A 15,377-nucleotide genomic window follows, 5' to 3' on the forward strand; every position below is an offset into this window, starting at 1 on the left:
TGTCAGGCAAGCATTAGGGGTTCAAACTCAATAAAGCTGGCCCATGCTGACTTTTGCTGAACAACAAGGTTCCTTGGATCAACCCAACACTCAAAAATTATTCCTGGGGGAATTCTGCAAGACTGCACGCCTGCAGAAAACGTCCCGCCTTCCCCTCCCATGCCCCCGAATTCCTGTGCTTCCTTTCAGAAAACGCCAGGGAAGCGAAGGGAAGCTGCAGGGTGGAGTGGGGGGAATAAGGGGGACCACCATGGATGCAGTTTTTGGGGGGGATTGCCTCCCAAACAGAGGTGAGGCATGAGGGGGCACATGGGTTATGTGCCACTGCCCCTCCCCCCCATTTCTGCAGGGGCAGAGCTAACTAGTTGAAGGCGGCTGCGGCTGCTCCACTGACTCTGCAGCTGAATGCTGCCTCCTGGGTCTTAATGCCAGTTGTGCTCCCCTTCTGTGTTTTCTGTGCAACAGTGAGTGGGGCTGGGAATGAGAGATGGGGGGAAGAGGCAGTGGGGAAGGAAAGGGGTGGAATAGGCAAGGGAAGGGGAATATGGGAGTGAGGGGAGGGGATGGGGCATGGTGCAGTGGAAGAGGCGGAATGAGATGGGAAAGAAAAGGGGATAGGAGAATCATGGGGGGAAGCAAGAGCCCGGCATGTGGCTACCCCTCGGCAGCAGCTGGCTCCCCTTTTAAGCAGGCCCATCAATCCTCATGCTCACAAGTTCTACTCCCCTACACCTGGACCTGCCCCCAACGAACCCCCCACAACCAGAGCCTCACCCCACTGAGCCCCAGCCAGCTGCACCTGGACCCCCACCCCATCAAGCCCCACTCCCCCAGCAACTGGACCCCTCCCCACCGAGTCCCATCTCCCCACAGCCAACCCCCGCGCCCTCCGTGAGCCCCAACCACCTTCACCTGGATCCCCTGAAGTGTCCCATTGCCTCTGCACCTGTAGCCCCACAATGAGCCCCTGTGCATCCAGATCTCCCACTGAGTTGCCCGCACTCAGATTGCCCTGTACAGAAACCTCTCACCCTACACCTGGATCCCTCCACACTAAGCCCCTCCATACTTGGATCCTGCTGGGCTGAGCCTGCCCGGCCACCCACCCTGGTGCACCTGGCGCAGAGGGGCAGGATAGGCCCAGCCCTTGCACTGTGTTAGGATTGCGTGCAGCCTCAATGCCAAGGTGATTTCCCACCCTAATGCAGCCAGTGGCCTGTGCTTCTCACTGCCATGCTGGAGCCACATTTATTTATTGACGTATAAAATTTGCAGAATTTTGCAGAATTTTAAAATATGCACATAATTTTTTTTTTGGGTGCAGAATTCCCCCAGGAGAAAGGAATATAGTGATTCATGGCTGCCACATCATAACTTCAAATGGAAATCTGTGTATCTCCACAGATATTTTGTTAAGAAAGAGGTGGGGTTTTGTAACAATATCTATTGTTGCATCTTTGACTTTTGCTTTTTAGTCAAAAAACTTAATGTGGTGTTTCTATAGCTATGCTTTTCAAATGATCATTAAGAACATAAGAACGGCTATGCTGGATCAGACCAATGGTCCAACTAGTCCAGTATCGTGTCTCCAACTGTGGCCAGTGACACGTTCTTCAGAGGGAATGAGCAGAACAGGGCAATTATTGAGTACTCCATGCTCTGTTGTCCTATCCCAGCTTCTGGCAGTCAGAGGCTTAGGAACACCAGGAGCATGGGGTCATGTCCCTGACCATCTTGGTTAATAGTGAGAAGTTACAATAGTGTCCAAAGTTGTGATCAACATTTCAGTCTTAATTAATAGGTAGCAGGTTTAAAACAAACCTAAGGAAGTACTTCTTCAGACAATGCACACTCAACCTTTGGAACTCGTCATGGAATGTTGTAAAGGCCAAAAGTAATAAGTGTTCAAAAAAGAATTAGATAAGTACATGGAGGATAGGTTCATGAATATAACTGTTGGTATTATTGTAACTTATCACTGCCTAAATGCTTTTATTTAAAGTATTGCTTTTGGACATACCTTACAGTGACTATGCCATAACTTTTTAATATTAAAGAATTTTTTGTACTAGATGGCTGTGTGCTTGGGGGTATGTCTGTTATAATGTATTATATACAGTCAAGAAGAAGAAAAGACAAATGCAGCCAACTGTTGTCTCCGGGGAAAAATAATAATTCTGTTGCAGTAAGAGCTAGGTGCAGGTGGTATTATTTTTATTTATTTATTTGTTTATTAGTGCCTTATATATGATTACTTGTGACTTCCTATCGTGAACATGATTTTCTATGCTGAGACTATAGCTGCTGTAGGACACCTGAGAAGACAGCAAGGTCCCTGATCCTGCATATACCTATACACATGCTTAACTTTGCTCACTGTAAGTGGTCCCAAGCAGGTAAAATTACGTATGTATATAGGTGTATGCAGGACCCAGGGTCAGTAAGTTTTCATTTTGCGAGGAAACTAAAAGAGAACACCTATCTTTCTTGACAGGGGCCAAAATTAATGCCATTTGGGAATCTGTTTATTTACACAAATGTTAATGGGAAACAAGTTTTGGAATCTAGTTCAGATGATAGTTTGGAAATAAAACTGCATCAGATTAGAGACTACCAGGCAGGCAGAATGTTGAATTACCATAAGTGACCAAGTTCTCCGAATTTTCAAATGAACTTTAGACTTGAATAAAGGATGTTGGACTAAACAAATGTTGTTGTTTGATTAGTGGTAGATATATGAAATGATATTTCAGAAAAATGCTCCATCACTGAAAGCCTGTATCTCTACTAGCATAGCATTTAACTGCTGATATAGTGTGGCATATTGGGAATCTGATGATTTATATGTGAAAATTGTCTACATATGTATAATGTTAATGTATACATTTTAATACCTACAGAAGCCTATTACCAGAGCCAAATAATATATAGCAAAGAAGGAAATTAAGAAATATAAGCAAAGAAGAAAAGATATTTTCAGATGAAATTTGGAATGAGATTGAGAGTTGATGAGGTAGAGAGAGAGGTTATTCCAGATAGTAGAAACTGCAGAATAGAAGGCTCTTTTAATATGTATATTGCAAGTATAATTTTAAAAGTAGGTACAGATAGATGGTTATGCTAACTTTACTACAGAAATTGGCACTGGAATGTCAAAGAAATCCAAGGGAAAATATAAAATAAACACATTTTCTTAGTTTTTGCTGGTGCTTTAGAAGATTCTTTAACTTCTAGGCTTATTAATTCTAATATTTTCATTAAATTTCATCATTAGAAAAGTCACATCCTTAAGTGACCTGGCACTTCCTAAGAGAGGAAAGCTTATTTTGCTGAAGCTGTTCAGAAGTTTGATTTTTAGTTCTAGGTATAACTTGAGATCAAATAAAGAAGATAAAATTGGACCCCGATCCTGCAATTTGATTTGTCTGAGTCGATGCTTGTACCTGCATAGAGCCCGAATGATTTTAATGGTGCTCTGTGTGCCACATGGATGCAGACAGCTGCCTGCCAGGATCGAATTCATGATTGAGGTCTTAGGGTGTAGGTGTTGTATGTTTTTATGAGTGTAGGGTATGTGTATTTTAGGATTCACTCAAAGTGAACATTATAAGTAAGGTGGGGATATAGGTTCCATTCTTTTCAAATGAAAAAAGTAGCATTAATTCAGTATCAAAGGTGAGAAATCATGCACTCACAAGTGAGAAGTTCCAAAAATTAAGGTTTGTGCTACTGCAGTAATTCATATATATCTGAGCCTACCTCTCATTTTGAATACATCTCATATATATTTTCTGCCCTTGTTTAAATGTTAAGTAACTGAGAGACAAGATGGATGAGGTAATATCTTTTACTGGACCAACTTCTGTTGGTGAGAGAGACAAGCTTTCGTGCCACACAGAGCTTTTCTTCAGATCTGGAAAAGGTACTCCGAGCATCACAACTAAGGCCATGTCTACACTCCAAAATTATGTCAACCTAACTTATATCGGCATACAGCCACTGAAGTTATTAAATAGCTTGTGTGTGCATGGTTGGCTCCTTGTGTTGGCGATGCATGTCCTCACTTGTATCAATTGTATAGTCAATGTGGGGCATTGTGGGATAGCTCCAGAAAGCCAGTAACACTCAATGTAAGCAACACAGTGTCCACTCTAACACTGTGTCAACCTAATTACATCTACTGTTACTCTACGCCACTTGTGCTGATGGTGTTCCTAAATTGGCATAGAGAGGCATTTATGTCTGTTGGAGCCAAATTTAAGTGACGACCTTCCACTGCTTGGTCGACCCAAGGCATCTTACATTGATCTATCCATGTCGTATAAACTGTGCCTAGTACAAGGTGGAGCAGAAGTCCTCTTTTTGTCCTATGACTGCAGAAGTCTTAACAGGCCTTTGAATGGACCTTTGCAGTATGCACTAACTACTTATGCTAAACAATCTATTCCACTTTGCATTTAGCTATGACTCTCAGGGCTTGTCTACACTATGCAGCTTTTAGCAACAAGGCTGTGTCAACACATCCTTGTCGCTAAAAGTCAGCGTGTGTGAACGCTGTCTGTTGGTATTTTGTCAGCACTTTTGCCGACAAAATACTTCCAGTCCTGTGAGCGGCATTAGCTTTGTTGGCAGGAGCGTGCTCCTGCCGACAAAGCCATGTTCATGCTGCCACTTGCATCGGCAAAACTTTTGTCTTTCGCAGGGGGACTTTTTTAAGTACCCATGAAAGACAAAAGTTTTGTCGACATGCCCTCGAAGTACCTTTCCCAGACCTGAAGAAGAGCTCTGTGTGGCTCAAAAGCTTGTCTCTTTCACCAACAGAAGTTGGTCCAATAAAAGATATTACCTCACCCATCTTGTCTTTCTAATATCCTAGGACCGACAGCTAAAACTACTTTGCAATTAACTAACAGTAATACAATCACCATTAAGTGTACAAGATGTGCGACATGTTCAAGTTCATATTGCAGTAGGAATCTTATCTTCTGGAACTTCTGACTTCAGCATGCTTGAATTTGCAGTCTTACTGTTGCATTAATGCTAATTTTTATATTTTTTATCAAGATTTTTAAACATAGCTTGAAAGTAGCTTCCCAAATCTATAGTTAAAGATAGGCTTTCAAAAAGTGCTCATTACCTGGCAGCTTCTATTGTGTAATATTTTTGCATTTGCGAATTGTGTGGCGGGTGAGACAGATAATCTTGTTGGTTGTGTTTTATAGCTACTTCCTTTAGTGGTGTTCAAAAACTAATATATGAGTAATTCTAGATAAACTTTTAAAATAGCTATACACAAATAGGATCCATTTAATTTATATTAAATAACAAGTCTTCAACAAAAGTAGCTCAACATGCAATGAATCTAATGCTGCCTCAACAGCTTTGCTAACTCCAGTTTTTGCCTGTTATATTTTCGTATGTGTGTGTGTTTCATGCAGCTTTCTGAACTCTTATCTGCTAGCCTGAATAGTCTGGTTTTTGTTTTCTTGGTTCTGTTTTTTCTTTTTAAATCTGATTAAAATGTCAGAAATAATGGGGAAAGGAACAATTATACAAAAGAACAGTTGGCACAGACATTCCACTTGCACAGATTGTATAGATTCCTTTGATTTGCAAACCAAATCTAAATGAGTTGTGCATGATGATGATACTATTCCTTAGCAAGGGATCTTTGCAGCAAAGAAGCCATCTGTTCCTGGAACTCCTACGAACAGCCTGGGCATGATTCACTTCTGTTTTAGTGCAGCTTTGTGTCACTGGTGTTTCAGCAGCATAGAAACTCAGCAGCACAGTGATGAATCGTGCGCTCTCTGTGAAGAAGAAGGGATAATATGTCACTTCTGAAAATACCTTGAAGCTGTGCCATTGAAAGTGATATAAGCCCAGAGTTATTAGAACTCGATTTAGTAGTCCCTGGGATTGTTAACCAAGGGCTTGAGCATCTACACTCATTTGTAATCCCAGGTTAGGAATTGTTGAACTCAGTCCCAACCTGGAGTTCCAGCATCTATGCTGCATTATGCAGGTTCGAGTCCAACCACCCATATCCCAGACTTCCTAGCTCCCTCCCAGAATGTGGCTGTTCTAGCCCTTTGTTCATGGTACAGTGTGGGAAAACTTGACGGTCCCCCAAACTTGACTGGCCAGAGCACAAAGAAAGTCCGCCCGTGGGATTGGGGGTACTTTTGGCAGACTCCCGGAGCATGAGTCCAGTGGGGTTTTGACTACACTGCAGTAAGGCTTGAACCCTGGGTCCCAGCTTTATGCAGGCTCTCCATCCCTTAAGGGTCCTGGGACCTTGGGTCTGAGTCCTTGGTTAGGGCAATTTGTGTGTAGACAGAAGGGGGGCTAGGCTGGAGCCTGAGTTCGAACCCTGGGCTTACATTGCAATGTAGACATACCCTAAGTGATGGAGTTGATTCAAGTGATAGTAATCAAAACATCTCTTAATTAATAATAGTGCCACCTCCATTTACTAGCTTAACATTCAGTTTCAGCTACTGAGCAGCATCAGTGGGAACTTTCAGCCAGTCCTTCTTTCTTCCCTCTCTCACAATTGAATACACTGTTAAAAAATTATCCAGAAAAACTTGCAATATGTGTTCTGCATCGTGTGGTACCAGTCCCACTAGTAGCTCAGAGACGTACTGTGAAGGCTTAGAGCAGCTTGCAAATACTTTAATGTAGGGGAGAGAAGTAGAGAAGCTAGAGTCCGCAGCACATTTAGGAAACATTTACTAGGCAACCAGGAAAAAACAGCACATGTGGTAAGGAAGGATGATACCTTACTTGCTATGAACAGAATAATGTACCATGACTTTCCAGAGTTTTGCTTCTTTGGACTGCTCCATATCCACTTGATACACATAGATCAGTGAAACAATGTTCTGATAGGATTGCACTTCTTGTTTTTATTCCCAGCTCATCTCTTCTCACTGTCCTCTTTTAGCTTCTCTCCTCGGGGGGAGCATTTACCATACAGGAGGTCAGTTTGTCTTTCGCATGGGTTGGACAGCCCTCTCTGCAGTCAGAATCCATGGCTGGTTGTAAGTGATTTTTGTGGGAGAGAATGCTATGCTATCATTTCTGAATTTATTTCTTTGCATAACAAACTACGAGTGTCCAACATTGCTTTCTTGGGTCCCAGGCACATCAAAGCATGCAATTGCTTGCTGACATTTTGATAAAACTGTGGCTGCTTATGGGAGGAAGGCTCTTCAGTTCCTATTAATCGTTATTAAATTACTGATTAACTGCAGCATGAAGCTCTATGAGGGTCATGATTCTTCATCATGAAGGTCTAGTAAAGCTTATTTGTAAATTACACTTACAAATGAGAATCCAGATCAGGAACTCTGTTGCACCCTCGCTTTCTTGCTCTAATTTTCATATATGCAAGAAACGTAACAGTTGAGATGCGATGTATTGTGGAGGAATTTGGGGTAAATGGTGTCAAATTTAAATTGTGTCAGTCACCGGTTAGTGTTACATTTCTTGCTTTGACCATGCAGCTCCCAGTATATTTTATGTATTTGTTTCCTCTTTATTTTAGGAATCATTATATGGTTTAGAAACAGTTTAGAAGTTTTCAACTCTAAAAATTATTGCAGTAAAATATTGCTGATAAGTCATAGAGGATGAAGCTAGACTTTGATCAGTTTTTTTCCGTTAATGGCTCTGTAACAAAAATATGAAATCCAGATGAAATGTAAGCAGCAGATATGAACCAGGTTTTTATTTCAACTATGGTATTTTCTTCCAGTTAGAAAATTAATATTCCTCGAAAAAAGGCGCTCCCTAGAAGAAAAGATATGTTAGATCTCTGGACCGTGAGAGCACCTGAATTGCTACAGATGCCAGCAATGCAGTGGCCCTGCATCTCTGGGAAGGAGGTTATTCTATTCCACAAAAGCCAAATAGAGGCATAGAATGGGCTCCACAATACTGAACAGTGGAGAAGCTTGGGGGAAACAGTGCTAGTGTAAATTAGCTTCCGTCTATCACAGCTCCCAAGCTAGGTTCAGCTTTTTCTTTTCTTTTTACATTTATTTTTCTTTCTTTTCCCCCCATCCCATTTGTTAACCAGAGAACAAATCCCACAGCATCATTCCCATGAGAATACCTGCCTTATGAAAATTGGGCTAGAAAGAATCACAAAGTGTTGGGCGAGGGGTAGAGTGACACTTAGTCACAGTTAATAGAGGGACGCATGCATACTATGCAGAGAGGCAGCTGGTCTAGTGTATAGGGTACTGGACTGGAATGTGTACCAGGAGACCTGGGTTCTAGTCCTGGTTCTGCCCTTGATCTGCTATGTTACCGTGGGCTAGTCATTGGGCTCTTTCTGCCTTTGTTTCCCTTCCCTTTCTCTATTAATGGGGATTTTTTTAGTGGAATTAGTTATTAGAAGTAGTGCGGGAGTAGTTCAATGAGTGCACTAGAGTTTATAAACTCTGCCTGGGCCTGATCTGGATCTCCATGAGGTAGGGATTACAGGCAGAAAACCCTGTATGGGAGTGAAAAGAGAGTAGCCAGGGAGGAGGAGAAATTTGAGGGGTTAGGGATAGATCTTTTGGCTGAGGTCAAGTAAAAGGGGAAAAGGCATGCATGGAAAGCTAGGGGAAGACGGGCCCTTTCGGTCAATCTAATGACTCCCCCTGAATAAATTATATTACCTCACACCGTCATGCTAACATGCACACACACAGAGCCATATATCACTTTCCTCATGCTGGGGAAATGGGAGATAAGGCATCACAAGGGGATTTGATCTAAGGACAGAGGAAAAAAAGATATCTGGGGAGAGTCCTGCACATTTTGCAAGGTCCACATGGATTCCTGTCAATGATAGTTCCAATTCCCAGGCAAAATAATTGGCAAGCTAGATTCAAGGCTGTAGATATGCATTTAGTTGCTTAAAACATGATGTACTTGGAAAGACTGGTATGATAAAATGGCATTGGAGGGTAGCTTATGTTGTCTTAATGATTTCTTTTGCAAAGCCATTGCCTTTACATTTTGCCCATAGTTACATCCAAGCTAAATTAGGGCCAGATCTGTGCCCTGCTTGCCCTACTTGAGGATCTAGGCACTAAGTAAGAGTACTGTGTATATATGTACTGGAATAACTGAGAATAGAACTAATAATTTTGTTGTTGAAGCATGAGCCAGAAGAGAGTCTAGCTCTCTTGTTCTTAAAACTCTGTGTTGGCTCTGCCATGTAAACCAGAGTAAAAAGTTGTAATAACTTTTCTGTCAATAAAGTAACTAGCTACATAGCTGAATATGGGCAGAGTTGCTGAGTAAGAAGTCGTTCTTATACCATCACTTTTCAGAGCAGAATTCTTAAAAGAGGGCATTGGAAGATGTCTGGGAACCCGACTGGCTTTGGGGAGGAGGCAGCCAAGCAATTTGCTGGCACCTCCTTGTGGCGGATGTCCAGTGCAGGTACTCCATAGGGAAGGGACATAGTGACCAGGTAAATGGCTTGGTAAAAGATTTAAAAAGGAGATGTTAGTTAAAAAAACAGAATGGGTGGGGGTGGTTGGGACTCCTATGAATGGTACGGCAGGGAGCCAAACTTCCATTATTACAGCCCACCTTAACCCTCCTCTACAGAGGAGGGGTGGATGGCAAGGTCCCAGCAATGGGTTGGCTGGGGGACCTGGATGGAAAAAGAGGGGGAGCTGGCAGAAACCCTTTGGGTACTTATTGAATGAACATGGAGTTACCTGCACTGTACACTTTTATCTTCTGTGTAGACCCAGACATCTAATAATAAAGTTATGGCCTGATTAAAACCATGTCAAATGTCTCCCATCCTTCTTTCGGTATAGCTGGACCATCACTTTTCGGAGCAGAATTTTACTTTGAGAAAGAAATTAGAGGTGGTTGGAAAATAGGGGTTTTTTTCCATGGAAAATTTCAGTGAAAATTGAAGAAAAAGTTTGTCTAAATTTCCCATTGAAAATTCTGATTTTTTTTCAAGGGAAAAAATGAATACAGAAAATAATGTGGATTTTGGCTGAAAAAAAGATCATTTGTCAGGTGTTCAGTTCTTCAAAATACTGAAATTTTCAGCTGAAAGCAGACACTTTTCATGAAAAATTTTGTTTGGTTGAAAACCCAAATTTCCGTCACAAATATTTTGGACAAAAAAATTTCAACCAACCCTAGAAGAAATCCATTAAGAGAATGCTTCAGTTTTTGCCTCATTCAGATCGTTCTGAAAACTTACTTCTGCAACCAACAAAGAATGACTCTCTGAATTGTTCTTATAGATATGTTGCTTTTAAAGGATTAAGAATCAAAGGAGTGCACAAAGTAGCATGGGGACTCATTGGTTGATCTGTCCATGACAATATCTTCTAGTTTGTTACAGTGGCTTTTATTCCTTGGGGACAGAAACAGATCTTTGTGTGTGTGTTTATATTTACAAAAAAATACAGGTAGCAAATATTTGTTAGAAGATTGTGTTTTAGTGGTATTTTGTGAATAATGTGTGTGCATGTGTATGTGTGCATGAATATTAGGAGCATTTAGATTATTTATAATTTATACTTCTAGTTAAAACAGAACCAATGAGCAGCAGTGAGATTGCTACGACTACAGCAGACGAGTCTTTAGACAATTTCTCAGGTTCAGGTAAGAAAGAAATAAATAAAGATATTTTTCACTTACTGTTTTCTTCCTCTCTTACAGTCTAAATACTGTATGCAGAAGTTAAAAATAAAAGGTTTTATACAGTCTGTAGCTTGCACATTCTATCGGGCCTGATCTTACATATCTTACTCAGGCAAAAGTCAGTGGGAATTTTCCATGAGTAAGAAATGCGAGATCAACTCATTGATATCCCTGGATAACTTCACTGGGAGCTCCACTCAGGATTGGGACAGTATTATGGCTCAAACTGTTTTTTTGTTTTTGTTTTCTGATGGCTAGCAGATCCACATCTGCATGCTCTAGTTGTGAATGGGATGAAAGTCTAAAATCCTCCTCCTTGCTTGCTTACCATTATGATGCCTTCTGAATTCTGGCTGTTCCCAAAAAGTGCAGATATTTACATTTGCCATTTGTGCCAATAGGTCTCTAAAAGGTGGCAAAAGGGTGCATATTAATCCAAAATGTGTGAATTAACAGTTATTTCTATATTACTGTTTTTATCGTGCAGAATTTGGACCTAATTCTGAACTCATAAGTTACAATCATGATTGCAGAGAGATGCAATAGAGCTATGTTATTTGTAGTGAGTTATTTGAGAGTGTTATTTGCAGACTCATGTTGACTTTAGAGATTCACTTTAAAAATTGACCAGCTGATGTGTCTTGATTGATATAGGCCACATATGTGTGTGCTGATTATGCTAAAGATTGGCCAACAACTGTTGGTAATATATTCAAGCACATTCAGAGATCTAAACTCAAAATTTTGAACTTAAGAGGAACATGGATCGGTTGTACATTACACTCCATCCTCTTTGAGCCTCTCATACAAGGCAAAGAGGATAGATTCTGGCTGTAGCTGGCCAGCAAACAGTTCCCTAGTGGGGGGTAACTGACATAAACTCACCAGAGGCAACTCCTCTACTAGACCACACATTGGAGGTAAGATGAGGGGTGTGACAGAGCCTTGTTTTGTTGAACCTCTAGTGATATAAGGTATGTAGGTGTAAGTTCCAGCAGATCCTAGACAATTCAGATGCTAGGTCTGCACCAAATTGGGTAGATATAACTGGTTCCATGATGGACTCTACTGTACAAAACAGAGCTTGGATGAGGGAAATATTGAGCCCATCAAATTGACTTTAACAATCCTTGGAATACTTGGGTGCCAATACACTAACTACTCTGAAAGACACTGTCTTAATTTTATGTCTCCATTTTTTCACAGCTGTTTGAAAGCACAGTGTGTGAGAACACTCTTAGACTGTAAATTATTTACAGAGATTCTTGTAATATATATATAATATATATATATATATATATGTCATGTAGATTATACAGCTGGGGTATATTTACTTTGGGCTTGACACAAACGAGATAAAGATAAGGGAAAACAGGAAAAAAATTCTTTGCTGTCTTTCTTGATAATGGGCACTCAGAAATAATTCTATAGTACTGAGAACAAATCTGCATGCTTCACAGGGACAAAATCAGAGTCTGCCCAGCTTGACTGTTTTCAGAAATTCTATCAGGTGGTACATTGCACATGCTCTGTTTGATTCCAGATGCCTGACAATAGGCATGTAATTTTCTGGTTGATACCAGGAAAGGTATTTTACAGTGATCTCACACCCTGAAATTGACCTCCTCCCTGTGAGGGACTAAAAAGAGATCTTGGGCGTAGAGAGGAAGTGGGACCCAAATAGTCATAAGAGAGAAGGCAGATTTCTTCATGGAACCTCTAAAAATAATAGGGGCATAGAACTGGAAGGAACTGTGACACTAAGCCCCATATTCTTCAGAGAGACATTATTGTGATTTGATTATAGCATAACCATGATGTATTTTGTGCAAGATAAGGCTTGTGAGATATCGCTGAAAAGGTTATGATTTACTGAATATGATTAGCCCATTTGGATGCATGTATCATTTTGGTATCTGAAGTTAGGAATATTGTCTATGCATCAGTTACAAACGTGTTTACACCCGGGGAACGTTCACTAAGCAGAATGCAATCAGTCTAGATGGTTGGCTGGGAAGGGCCATTAGGGAGAACAATAGGTCTTAGAAGATGCTAATCTCCCACTGGGGAGCCTTCCTGAGGAGTTACAAACAGCCTCCGAGTCATGGCTGCTGTGTCCCTAAAGGGGCATGTGACTAAGTCATCTGGTACTGGACTCCATCATAGAATACTAGTGTATTTCCACTGACCGGGCGTGGCAATCAAACTGTGAGACAAAGGGTTTCTATCATATGCAAAAGTGATTTAAGGCAGGGGAGTGACATCATTGTGGTTCTTCACTGATTCCCCGCCCAAAGGAGACACTTGGAAACACCTAAGAAATGAGGACTGAGCTGGGGGAGAAGGGCTGAACCCAGGCTAGAGGGATTTCTAGCTTGTGAAATCTGGGGTTTTAAGCTGCAAGCAAGTGCAGTTTGCCCTTGAGAATCTTTGCAAACTGCCTAAACCAACAATTAGAGTGAGAATTTGCTACTCATATCCAATTTCTTAGTATATTAAGCTTAAATAGCATTTTTGTTTTATTTGCTAGGTAATCTGCTTTGATCTGTTTGCTATCCTTTTATAATCACTTAACAGCTATCTTTTGTAGTTAATAAACTTTTTTTTTTGTCTAAAACCAGTGGGTGGAAATCATAACTGGGGGCGGAAATCTGTTGAATATCTTCCATTGAGGGAGCAGGTGAATTTCATGAGCTTACGCTGAACAGTTCCCTGTGTAGCGCAACACGATATAATTTTGGGTTTGCAATCCAGAGGGGAGTACGTGCCTTAGGAACTGGGAGGTGCCTTAGCTGGGCCTTCCCATGCAGAACTGATCTCAGCATCTGTGTGCAGCTGTAGCCGGGTGTGTCCCTACCTGTATGTGTGCTGGATAGGGCTTGAGGGCCTGTCACAGCAGTACAGAGTAAAGAGAGCCCAGGCTAGTGTGTCAGGCGGGTTCAGGGATACCCCAGTTCCAGGTGACATCCCGCGGGGAACTCAACACAGAAACCTTCTGGATCCTTGAGTCCAGTCCTCTGCTATCTTTATAATTTGTCATATAATCCCATTCATAAATTTATCCAGTCCCGTTTTAAAGCTAGTTAGATTGCTTGCCCTCTCTATTGCTATCGGGAGGCTATTCCAGAACCTCACTCTTCTGATGGTTAGAAACTTTCTTCTAATTTCCAGCCTAAGTTTACTCATAGCCAGTTTATACCCATTTGTTCTTGAGCCACCCTTGTCTTTTAGTTAGATAGCTCTTCTCCTTCCCTTATATTTATTTCTCTGATGTATTACATCTCCTCTCAGCATTCGTTTTGCTAGACTAAACAAGCCAAGATCTTTTAGTATCCTCTTGTAAGACAGGCTGTCCAGTCTCCTAATTATCCTAGTACCCCTTCTCTACACGTGTCTCAGTTTGAATTCCTTTCTTGAATATTGTATGCAGTATTCCAGATCAAGTCTTACCAGTGCCTTGTACAATGGCATTAATATGTCCCTACCTTTAACAGAAATACCTTGCCTGATGCCATTTAGGATCACATTTGCCTTTTTCATGGCAACATCACATTTGTAGTTCATAGTCATCCTGTGATCAGCTAATATACTCCCAAAGTGTATGGTCTTTCACTTTATACTATAATGATGAGCAGAAGGCCCAGCATACAATGCATAGCTGACCTCCTTTCTCTTTAGTGCCCTGAAAGGTCACAAAGAATTCAGTTAAAGATCTTATATGAATTTTAAATTTCTGTGTTAACAGGGATTGATTTTGGGGTTACAAATAGCTACTTGGAGCTCTTAATCTGAAGCTTCAGAAAAAACACCTGTTAGGTTAATTTCTTGATCTTACACACTTAACAGTTTTTCATTAAGACAATATGTTATTTCATTATGACATCTTTATGAAATACTGAAAGTTATCAAAGTCTGAAAACGGATTAGAAATAAGTAGAGTGCAAGGAAAGAAGCTGAAAGTGGAAGATGTAGTATAGCCTTTGTACTACAGAATTATTTTAAAAAGAGATACGTGCTATGAAGTTACCTGTATGTTTTCAATAGGAAACGTACTTAGAATTTTGTTACGATATACAGATCTTTGAATACAAAAAGTAGAAACTTGGACAAATTGCTAAAATGGAGTACAAAAGAATAGCCAAAAGTATGGAGGGACAAAATGAGTTACACCTAGCAAGGGACGTAAAAGGCAATAAGAAGAAGTTATATAAACACATTAGGAACAAGAAAAAGACAAAAGAAAGTGTGGGTCTTCTACTTAGTGGGGAAGCAGAGCTAATAATGGATGACATCAAGAAGATTAGGTGTTTAATGCCTGGTTTGCTTTGGTCTTCACTAAAAGGTGAATTGTGATTACATACTTGACACAATTAATATTAACAAAGGGGGAGGAACAAAAGCCAAAATAGGGAGAGAACAGGTTATAGAGTAGTTAGATATATTCAGGTGAGTAGGGCCTGATGAAATGCATTCTAGGGTATATAAGGAATCAGCTAAAGAATTCTCAGAGGTGTTGGTGATTATCTTTGAGAACTCCTGGAGGACATGCGAGGTCTGAGAGGGCTGGAGAAGGGCACACAACGTACCTATATTTAAAAAGGGGAACAATGAGGACAAGAATTATAGACCAGTCAGCCCAACTTTGATACTTGGTAAGATACTCAAACAAATTATTAAACAATCAATTTGTAAGC

General features: G+C 40.8%; 1 protein-coding gene across 6 annotated transcripts in view; it reads left to right on the top strand.

The window, feature by feature from the left end:
• Window positions 1-15,377, top strand: part of EYA1 (EYA transcriptional coactivator and phosphatase 1) — a 230,450-nt gene that overhangs the window by 126,321 nt on the left and 88,752 nt on the right. For all 6 annotated transcript variants that reach the window (XM_043507718.1, XM_043507720.1, XM_038392868.2 and 3 more), the window contains one exon: window positions 10,567-10,644. In XM_043507718.1, the coding sequence (XP_043363653.1) occupies window positions 10,567-10,644 (78 nt within the window). The remainder of the gene's footprint in view (window positions 1-10,566; window positions 10,645-15,377) is intronic.

This window comes from Dermochelys coriacea, chromosome 2 (assembly GCF_009764565.3).
Source record: "Dermochelys coriacea isolate rDerCor1 chromosome 2, rDerCor1.pri.v4, whole genome shotgun sequence".
In the NCBI taxonomy this organism is placed as follows: Eukaryota; Metazoa; Chordata; order Testudines; family Dermochelyidae; genus Dermochelys; species Dermochelys coriacea.